Source organism: Malus domestica, chromosome 14 (genome assembly GCF_042453785.1).
Source record: "Malus domestica chromosome 14, GDT2T_hap1".
Lineage (NCBI taxonomy): Eukaryota > Viridiplantae > Streptophyta > Magnoliopsida > Rosales > Rosaceae > Malus > Malus domestica.
This window is the reverse complement of record NC_091674.1, coordinates 21726981-21738037: the sequence shown is the minus strand read 5'-3', so window position 1 is coordinate 21738037 and position 11057 is coordinate 21726981. Positions and strand designations below refer to the sequence as shown.

Below are 11057 nucleotides of genomic sequence, written 5' to 3'. Positions count from 1 at the left end.
GACACTCAATAAACAAGAAAATATCATTGTGCCTAGCAATTGTGGCCTTTAGTTTACATGCACAGGCTATTTTGCTAAAAACGGCTTCACTTTTATGTTACTAAGGAACATAAGATATGTATTTTTAGAAAATATTTAAATTTGAATTTTTTTTTTCTTTCAAAATCTCTAAAATATCAATAACTCTAACCAAAAATATGTTTGAAAGTAAAAAGTTACCGTTAATGATATTATTTTGATGTCATTATTGAACAGTGACTTGCAGTCATTCATCATTCTCTGCCAATAATATAAATATTATAAAACATAATAATGTATAATTAAATTGATGTAGTTGACTTGATAAGTGAAAATGTTTTACTTGGAAGATCACGATTTTAAACCTTCCAAGAGTCATTATATGAGTATTTTATTTGGTAAAATATCTTTGTTATAAATGTTCCAGCGAAATTCTAAGTAACACCAGACTTCCTTACCTATATAAAGTTATAGTGGCAGTTTAAACGGCTTTGTTACGTATATATCAGTCAATGTTTAATTGATATTCGGTGTTGTTATTTTATGGACACGGATAATCCTTAACATACTCTAAGCTTTTTCTTAATTTTTTTTTTTCGCCGAGGCCAACAAGGTTGTGGTCATACTCACTAAATTTCGAGGTACAACATACGTGCATCAATAACTAGTGAACATTCCTGCTTTTCATATTAAGATGTAGCCATGCACACCATATGCACGTTACAGAAAAATTTTCACAAATTTCTGCAATTGGATACTTGAACAAAAAATTGTTCCATCTTAGTTTGTAGCACATCAAAACTTGAAATTTATTCCACGACCCATAGGCCCCAACATGAAACACAAACCCTAATTTGACTTCTAAGTATTAATTCATCTGATTTCGAAGAGAGTGAAGTTCAAAGAGAGGTGAGAAGAGTGAGTTGGGTTTTGGGTTGACCCCATACCTCTGATTTCGAACAAAGGGATGCGAGAGAGAGGTGAGATGAGAGTTGGGTTTTGTACCATATTTTATATTTTGGCTAGAAAAAACCATTTTTTTCGACGACTAAAGCTTTGGCAGGCATAGTAAGGTAGGGTGTTTAGTTCCAAGTTCCTTCATCAATGATTTATGGAATAAATGAGTTGTTTGTAAGATGAACTAATACTTAGAAGTTAAATTAGTGTTTGTGTTTCATGTTGGGCCTATGAGTTGTGGAATAAATTTCTAGTTTTGACATGCTACAAAATTGGAATGGAACAATTTCTAGTTCAAGTGTCCAATTGCAGAAATTTGTGAAAACTTTTCTGTAATGTGGATGTGGTGTGCATATGGTGTGTATGGCAACATCTTAATATGAGAAGCGAGAATGTTCACTAGTTATAATGCACGTATGTTGTGCCCCATAATTTAGCGAATATAACCACAACCTAGTTGGCCTCGGTGAAAAAAAAATTAAGAAAAAGCTTAAAGGACGTTAAGGATCATTCGTGTCTATGAAATAACGACAACGAATATCATGTTTTCCATGTGCACGGTTAAGCTGTGATTGTTATATAGAACAAGACCTTTCAAACTGCCAATGTAACCTTATATACGTAAAAATTATGTTTTAATTGCATCCACTATGCTAATAGGTTGCCGTTAACATTTCTCATTAATGCGAAAAGTAGCCCGTTGCTCAATCTCTAGTTATGTGCATATCATGTGCATGTACTGTACATATGATGTGCATGTGGTGTGCATATAGTGTATATGGTGGTGATGTCACAAATGATAACGTCATTTTTTTTTATTTCGAAAGGAGAGCTGCGAGCTCTGGATTTTTGGGTTGGCTCAGATATGTGAGCATATCGTGTGCATGTCGTGTACATACAATGAGCAAATCCTGAAAATTTCATCCAACAAAACACCAACATTTAATGAATGGGCTTTGTTCCCACCCTCGATGAGAGTCCAGTGGCGGTAGTCTCGAGCCTCGGTTGTTTGTCGTGTCGCCAGAAAATGGCCGGAAAACTCACGACCTGCTTGAGTTTCGATCCCAACGATCAGGGATGAGATTCATGACAAGGTTAGGTGTTTTGGACTTGTGAGGACGAGATGAAATTGGTGGTGGCTTTGATTTGAACGGTGTTGGTTGGGATGACAGTGCACCATGTGTGCACATTGAAAAGGGGAGAGAGTGCGTGAAGAAGAAATTGAGAGAGAGAGAGAGAGAGAGAGAGTGAGAGAGAGAGAGTGTGAGAAATAAAAAAATGGGAGGAAATAACTCATTTATATGTGGATATTTTAGTAATTTCGAATTTTTGCATAGTATGCATGGCTTATGCATGGCTTGTGCATGGTCGGTTTGTCATATTTTTATCCCAAGATTAAGAAATTATCCCATTTTAGGATATTTCCCTACTTTTATTTAATTTCACAGTGTAACATCAACTTCCTTTACTCCCCACTCTCTGTAGTTTTGTTTTTGGTTAATTATGCTATAATCATATTTTTTTTTCCCATGAAAAAATATTTGCAATTTATCCAATTGTTCTGTTGTCTTGCAATTACTTGAATCCCCTAACGCATCTAGTAAAGTTTCTGCAAAATAGAAACGATAAATCTTTGTGGTTATTTATCTAGATTCTAGAATACAATTATGTTTTTTTTCTTTTTCCAAATTAAATCAGTGGGATCTTGCACTAAATTGTAAGTTGACTCTATTCACGAACTTTTATTGCGCACTAGCAGTTTACTTGCTTAAATATACAAGGGTCTGTTTGGTAGCGTTTTATAACATGAGTTTTCGTTTTACATATATATTAGTGTTTGTAAAATGCGTTCATGTTGTTTTGAACACAATATACAATATTTGGTTTAGGTTATGTAAAGCTTTAAATTGATGTTTATATGTTTTTCAAGAATAAAATCTAAAAACATAAAATTAAGTAGTATACAACAAACGTAGAATTTGTTAATGAAAAAAAAATCATACACCCCAACCACCATTTATGACACAATAACGACCACCATATGCATACCATCTCGGACCATTGTGACCATTATCTCCAGCACCATCACTTTTGTCACCATCTCTACCACCATGGTCTTCACCACTATGGCCACTACCTCCCAACCATCAATGTTACTAACTCTTACTTTTTTTACCCTTTAATTTTTGCCACCACCCACAGCCCCCTACCATTAATTAATAATATTAACATTTTCACTACAGCCAACACCTCCGACCACCATTGTCATCACAACCACTATCATTGTTGCAACTACATTACCGACCACAACCATGTTAATATTTAATATTATAAAAACATTTCAATCAAACACGAATTTAATAATAATTTCCATTTTAGATTGGGTACCAAACACATTTCCAATATTTTCTCTCTCATAAAATCTTTTTTCGGATTAAACTATTAAACGCATTTTTAGAACATAAACTTGCAAAACTACATTTATCATCCTTGTTTTACAAAACAGTGCTTCGAAATTCGTTTAGTAAAATGGAATTACTAGACACGCATGCCTAAAAGTTTGAAAGCTATTTTGTTTTGCAAACGTTATATTGGTAAGCATCCAACTATATGAAGCGTCAAATTAAGGACTGAGAAATATAGTGTAATATGCTATAACTTTATAACATCAAAATCATTATAATAAATTAAGCCGATCAAGCAAGTATACCTATAGCCAGCACTTGCTAATATTAATGGAAAGAGCCATGCACGACTTAGTTAATTAATGTTAATCACCTCTATACGTATATGTGTGTGTTAATTTTAATCAACTTCCAAAGTACGATTAGTACTAATGTGTCCTTATTATTACGCGACCGACCTATCAATGCAATATTCGGATCAGCAAAACCATGCATGCATACATGCATGTTAATTTGCATTACTGGATTCCAATCCAGGGTATTACACTCCCAACAATAAATCAACTTATGGGTTTCATCGGACAAGGATGTCTCAACCGATCGATGCTCCCAAGAGTACTTTACTTCATTAAGTCCCCATACAGTGCAGGTGTGCTAGCCAGCAGTTAGCTTCCTAATTGTTTCCATCGACATGCATAGAAAAGTCCTGTAAATACAGCTTTTGCACTTTTTCCTTTCTTTTTAACCGATATTATTAATTGGTGAACAAGAAATAGAACATATACAAGAATAAACACTCTTAATTACTTGAATTACAAGAGTTTTCAAAATAATATGCGCCTCAATTTCAACAAGACCAATTAACAAAAATGATTGAATAATTTCTTTGATCATAGGACGGCGGAGGGAGGTTTGTTACCTATTGGTTTAGGAAGCCATGTGGTCTAGAGTACGGCATGCTATAAATATTAGAGGTTTGGGAGTTTCATTTTCAAACAAATAAATAAGTCTTAGGGTACATTAATGAGTTGGGCAACTTTGAGCTACAAAGGAGGAGTCGTAACCTAGTGGATGGGAAAAAATTGTACCCTAGAATTCCTCAAGGGCAAGCAATGTGACCATTTTAATTTTTTCTTCCCCCTCTCTTGTGGCACGGGTTTGTGATTCATAGAAGAAACAACTTGGCCGATCGGTATTTTTGATTTAATTTAATTAAATAATTATATAACAAAATTTTCATTGGATATATATACAAAAAGTATAGACCAAATCTTTGCTGAGGAGAATTTGTTGCTATACCAGGGGGGTTCAACTACCACCTACCTTTTATCGTGGCCAGCAGACCATGTTTATGAACAATCAATACCTTTAACTCCCATCTGTTGGTAACTTGGATTGTCAATTGCCATTGCAATGCAAGCCATGCCTCTCTCTCTCTCTCTCTCTCTCTCTCTCTCTCTCTCTCTCTCGCTTCAACTCTCCCACACGCTTTAATAAAATGTAACATGGGGTTTTCTCTTTTAACTTACAGATAGGGAGATTGAGCAAGTTTGTCCCATGTTTGCTTTCATCAGCCATTTGTAGATAGTGAAAGTGAGGCTGCCCCACCTCCTACCTCCTATATTTCTTCTCTTATTTCAACCATTGGGTGTTCTATTAAGTGAGAGATCAGAGGAACAAGGAGCTCTCAGCTATGGCATTGCAGTCTGCACACTGAGACTCTTCTCACTCTAATCCTAAACCCTATTTAATCCATCATCACTAATATTAGGGGTTTGGTGTGTGCGTTTTTTGGGTCCTTGTTACCTTTGCTACATATGGCTGCAATGAGGAAAACCAAATCGTTTTTAATGCTGGTCGGAAGAGTTATGAACGAGGCTGTGAGCTTCATTGTGTTTTCGGTTCTCGACCTTGTGGATTTCATCCTTTGTTTTGTGTACAAGGTTGCTGATTTTTTCATCGAAGCCGAATGGAAGCCTTGCTATTGCTCCTCCTCCAAGGAATCCATTACCGGTAGTGGAAAAATCTTGGTTTCAGAACAAGGCGAGTCAAAAATCGTGTGCCTTAGCTCAACCAAGCTGCAGCTTGAGGAGATCTCGGACACGCTCTACACCCGCCCTTCGCTCTTGTCCGAGGTCTCAAAGTTAAGCATGAAGGTGATCAAGAAAGGAACTGTGAGATCCACCTTCACGGTCAACTCTACCATTGTTGAAATGCTTCAGGGAAAGATTGGAGGGCAGCATTTGCATCCGATCCCAAGGTGGTCGGATTGTGATTGCAAATTTTGCACATCTTGGACCTCTAATTGCAAAGAAACACTTTTTGTTAAAACCGATGGACCTAGAGGTAATTAACCTAAAATATATTTTTGCATTTTCATAAGCTCTACAAGAACATATATGTGACATTTTTTATATTTAATTTTAGTGATTTCAGAGTATAAGGGACAAGAAGATGTGCTATTCATACATGGGTTCATTTCATCATCAGCATTTTGGACAGAGACATTGTTCCCGAACTTTTCAAGTGCTGCAAAATCAAGTTTTAGGCTTTTTGCCATTGATCTGTTAGGGTTTGGGAGGAGTCCAAAGCCAACCGACTCCATGTACACGCTCAGAGAGCATTTGGAGATGATTGAAAGATCTGTGCTTGAACCCAACAAAGTTAATTCCTTCCACATTGTGGCTCATTCTTTGGGTTGCATTATTGCCCTTGCTCTTGCTGTTAAATACCCTTCCTCCATCAAGTCCCTCACCTTACTTGCACCTGTAAGTTTTTAAACATATCTATGACCCTTACCCCACTCAAATCTTACAATAAGATTCTAGTTTAAAACCGCGTAGTTTTAAACTTGCACTTATTTCACCACAGTTTTTTTTTCTTTATTTCTGTTTATTTTTTTGGCAATCTAATTGAATACATCGAAAACAATCAAAAGACAGAAATAAACAGAATTGCACAGAAAATAAGAAAAAAATATGCAAAAATCATTTTCGTTAGACATAACCACAATATTACCGAGTTAATTGTTTTACATTCTTCAACAGTTGTATTATGTTATCACATCCAATAAAGGTTTACATTTATTTGGGCTATTATTTGTGGACTTGTTTGGGCCAAGTTTTTGCTTTAAACTAGATTTGAGTAATTTTCTTATTTGTACTTATTTTTTTTCTTAACATATGACGTGGCAGCCATACTACCCAATACCAAAGGGTGAACAAGCAACACAATACGTGATGAGGAGGGTGGCGCCGCGGCGGGTGTGGCCGGCGATTGCATTCGGCGCCTCCATTGCTTGCTGGTACGAGCACATCTCAAGAACCATTTGTTTGCTCATTTGCAAGAACCACCGGTTTGTGGAATTTCTCACCAAACTTGTCACCAGAAACAGGTAAATGTTCATCACCGTCCATTGTAGAATATTATTGTAGCGTTCCATTCCCAATTACCGAAAAAGCCTATTTTCAGACACACCAAATCGTGTTATATTATTCTTATCTGCCATTAATTTCCCCACCTTAAAAACGGTACTTGTGGGACAACTTTTTAGATTTTTTATGTGTGTTAGATTGATTGGTCCAACAGTGTGGCCAATGCATCCTAAACCCACCCATACGTAACCAGTAACTGTATGCTGGCAACCAGCTTATGTGATGGTTGGGCTACCATATAGTAACTTTGATTTTTACACCACGAAACAAAAAGTAAACACATCCTTTTGACCCACCAAAAAGTAAAACAAAAAGTAAACACTGCCCTTTAAATTTAATAGGGAAGGTAGTGCAATAGAAAAGACTATCTAAAGATGGGTCCAAGTTCATATTTCTTCTCCATTGAGTGAGGGACATGAGTCAAATATATGAGACCAAATGTCACAAAACGATGGAGACTGACTGATAATTTGAAGTTCGACTTTAATTTTGTCGGGTCATTTATTATGCTGGAGAATGCTGCTGCAAAAGTTGTTACCTAAAAAAGAGTGGATGTTAATTAAGCATGAAAGATTGGTACCGAAGAAGATGATATAGAGAGATTGAAAAGGAAAAATGAAAGTGCTGTATCGGCAGCCAGGCCGGAGCTCCGCATTCTATCTAGGTTCCGCTCTTATGTACTCTCACCCCCCCCCCCCCCCCCCCCCAAAAAACAACCCCTTCCCCGCTCCCCCCTCCCCCCTCCCCCCTCCCCCGCCTTCCTAGGTATACACACACAAACACACTTAACAACATAACAAACTTCTAATAAAGCTAATAATTCAATACATTAAATGATAATTACATCCAACATACCAAATAATGACACGTGTCACTAAATAGTCGATACTTGCAGTATGGCAGATGATTCAATAAAAAAGTATAGGCACCATACTTCAAAATATTATTTTTCTAATACAAGAAATAGTTTATATTAATTAAAACTAAATACGAAGAGAAAGTTTAGACTTGGTTGTAGAAAGTAGAGAACACTACAATGTCAAACATGGTTGTCCATGCATGCATTACATACTTCAAATATTAACATTTTTTACATAGGTAGGTGGCGTCCATCTGCGTTATTAATTCTGAATTTACAAGAAAAAAGAGTGTACCTAAATGTTATCGGTAAATATGCCAACTTTTATAGTGAATGAATTCGTTTTCTTTTGTACACTACAGAATAAGGACTTTCTTGCTCGAAGGTTTCTTCTGTCACACCCATAACGCAGCATGGCACACATTGCACAACATTATATGTGGCACCGCCGGCAAGATGGAGAAATACCTAGACGCTGTCCGAGACAATCTAAAATGCGACGTAAATGTGTTTCATGGAAAAGATGATGAACTTATCCCGGTCGAGTGCAGCTACAGCGTGCAATCGAAAATTCCTCGGGCTCGTGTCATGGTGATTGAGAAGAAAGATCACATTACTGTCGTGGTCGGAAGACAGAAAGCTTTTGCTAGAGAGCTTGAGGAGATTTGGAGAAATTCATCAAGCGGTTAAGATCAATAATTATGATCTTTAATCTGATGAGGGAATGTTGAGTCTATATGATTGCACGTCTTAATTTCCAAATAGCAAAGAGGACTAGAGGTCGATATATAAAACTAGCCTAAGTTAATATGAAATAATGGGAGGCTCAATTTATTCCTCTTCTTCAACTGTGGAAGTCTCAGATAGGCACTTTAGCTGGCTAGCTTCACAATGTGAAAATTGCTACCCTGTGAATAGTGGGGTTGTTGTCGTGCCTGAAACCTTAAGTTATAAAATTATCAGCAAGTTGATGATAAGATAAAAAAGAGCACAGGATTTAGTAAAAGCCTTTTTTTTTTTCAAGTGTAAGATCACATGGTAAATAATGGTTTCAAAGTTTTATTATATGAATGGAATCTTGATGGGGCAAAGTATAAAAACAAGAGAAGTTAATTAATAAACTGAAGAAAGTTGAGATTCCACCATAAAATTAATATGTGAGAAGTAGTGCAACTTATAAGTTCATGCAAGGTCATTTTTTTCATAATGTGAGATTCATTCTCAATATAAACAACTCTCATTTTCTCTCTCCATCTCGCTTGGTTTCTCCTTGGTTCTTAGCTCTCTCTCTCTCATTTCCATTTATATGACTGGTCAAAGTGAGATTAATCGAACATTGGAATCAAAATTATGACAATGAGGAAGATTAGGAAGTGGTGAATTGTAATGGTAAACGGAGCTTTTCTTTTAACTTTACACTATTTTCTTGCTTATAGTTTAAATGAATTTAGTGTAGATTATCAAATCATTTGTATATATAAAAAAATAACAATAGGAAGTGGGAATGTTGGCAAAATTGGCATCCAATTGAACAAGGATAAGGAACACCTTTATTTGCAAAATAAGAACAATTGTTTTAAAATATAGTTGAATATGGCTCTATGTGTAAAAAGATAATCTCTCTAACATTACCTTATAAAAAAACGATTCTTCTCCGAGGAAGGCTCAAGTGGGAAATATTGTTTCTAGAAGAATGCTACACAATCATGTACTTCTAATTGTCGACAAATGATACATAAATGTATTAATATAAAATATTAAAATCTTAAAATGTTTCAAAGATTAAAATGTAGCAATATATTCATTAAATTTTCGGCATTTGGTGTAATTAAAAATAAGGGAGATCTTGAGTTCGATATTTTGTAAGCAGTAAATCTGTGTGATTTTGGTCATGAGTATGGTACAATTTACAACTAACTTACTCTGGATCTAGAAATAATGGATAACTGTAGTTCCCATTTTCTAAGAACTTTTTTTTTCAAAGATTAAAAGAATAACCTCCTCTTTCTTTTTGTTTTGTTGTGAAGGTCATCAAATATCAATGTGGAGATGTCACACAACTAAAAGACTATATAGGTGTGGAAGACTTAATGCACCCCTTATATAGCAATTTATCTAACACTACGTAAGCACTGCTTTCTATTTCAGGAATCATGCAGGACCTTTACAACAAAGTACCTACTTTGCTTCGTTTCCAAAAAAAAACAAAAAAAAAAACAAAAGTACCTACTTTGCTTCTTGCCGGTGGACACCTACTTTTTCCTAATACATTGCTTAAAATTCATTAGATTACCAAAAAACTTATACGTAAAAAGTATTGTTAAGAAATTTGATTCTATGATCTATCGCACAACTAATCGTTTCGAGATTTTAATCTCTCACATGAACTTGAAGTATTGGATGTATTAGTTTTTATCGATCTTCCTCATCTTCTTTTTATTGTTGTAACATTTCTGATTTTTATTTTTGTACTTTTAGATTATTGCTTGCAAGTATCTTTTTTCGGGTTATATTCTTCAGCTGATTGTAACCTTCTTTATTGAATAAAAAATGTCATTGCAAGTAGTGGATTGTTATGTTAGTTAGAATCTTTCACTTCAACCCACTATGTTCCATATTCAAACTCTTATTTCTCTCCTTAATGTATAACATTGCTTGTACCAATTTTTTTTTTCCCTTTCCAACACAAAAAAAAAAAAAAAAAAACGAAATTTGATTTTAGTGGTTACATGGCGACCCATTCGAGTACGAGTCACTGATGATGTGGAGAGGCAAATTTCCAGCGACCAAATTCAGAAATCCTCTGTAAAAAAATATGCATGGTTGTAGTAGTAAATGCATGGTTCTTTGTTAGGTATAATTTACCAGGTCATGTTAATTGTTGGCATATTAATTTCTGAGCACTACACGTCTACAGTCCAAACAAACCAGAAACAAGTTCATAATAATTCTAGTACATAATTTTGACTTGCTGCACCAAATCTTGAAATGAACACCACTTCCATGGCCCAGTATTTATGTTTGAGAGAAAATCTCCTGATTGACATGAGCAGGTACGCCCAACTTTGACGGCATTATATTGGTGAGTAATGTTTTTTTTTTTTTTTAATTTATTATTTAAATTTTTTTTTAAGAATTATATTGTGAAACAGACGTTTTTATTATCATACTGTCAATTCGGTTATACATTCTAAAATAAATTGGTGTGATCAATTGTTCATATTAACATGGTGACAAAGAAAATGTCATATTAGGATGAGAGAATATTGCAAATATGGTAATTCACTCTATACGTTCGATAATCAGAACCATTCAGCTTCTAAATGATTTTCGATTCAGATGATTTTTTGTAAGGATAATCTTTATGTTCAATTCCAATTATGG

At 35.2% G+C, this 11057-nt stretch overlaps 1 protein-coding gene across 3 annotated transcripts; it reads left to right on the top strand.

The window, feature by feature from the left end:
* Positions 1-4757: 4757 nt before the first annotated feature.
* LOC114823135 (probable lysophospholipase BODYGUARD 3) lies at positions 4758-8679 on the top strand. Of its 3 annotated transcripts, none has more exons than XM_029098486.2 (4): positions 4758-5726; positions 5808-6148; positions 6575-6774; positions 8036-8679. In XM_029098486.2, exons 1-4 carry the CDS (start codon positions 5198-5200, stop codon positions 8361-8363), a joined length of 1398 nt encoding a protein of 465 aa, XP_028954319.1. In that variant the 5' UTR covers positions 4758-5197; the 3' UTR covers positions 8364-8679. The 3 variants fall into 3 exon arrangements, with proteins under 3 accessions (XP_028954319.1, XP_070668204.1, XP_028954320.1); XM_070812103.1 differs by having other exon boundaries at positions 4933-5726; positions 5808-6043; XM_029098487.2 differs by having other exon boundaries at positions 5034-5726; positions 5817-6148.
* Positions 8680-11057: the final 2378 nt, after the last annotated feature.

Coding starts and splice junctions, on each gene's coding strand:
- LOC114823135 (XM_029098486.2), top strand. CDS start 5,198: ATGGCTGCAATGAGGAAAACCAAATCGTTTTTAATGCTGGTCGGAAGA. Junction 6,149..6,574: donor CCCTCACCTTACTTGCACCT/GTAAGTTTTTAA, acceptor ATGACGTGGCAG/CCATACTACCCAATACCAAA. Junction 6,775..8,035: donor AAACTTGTCACCAGAAACAG/GTAAATGTTCAT, acceptor TGTACACTACAG/AATAAGGACTTTCTTGCTCG.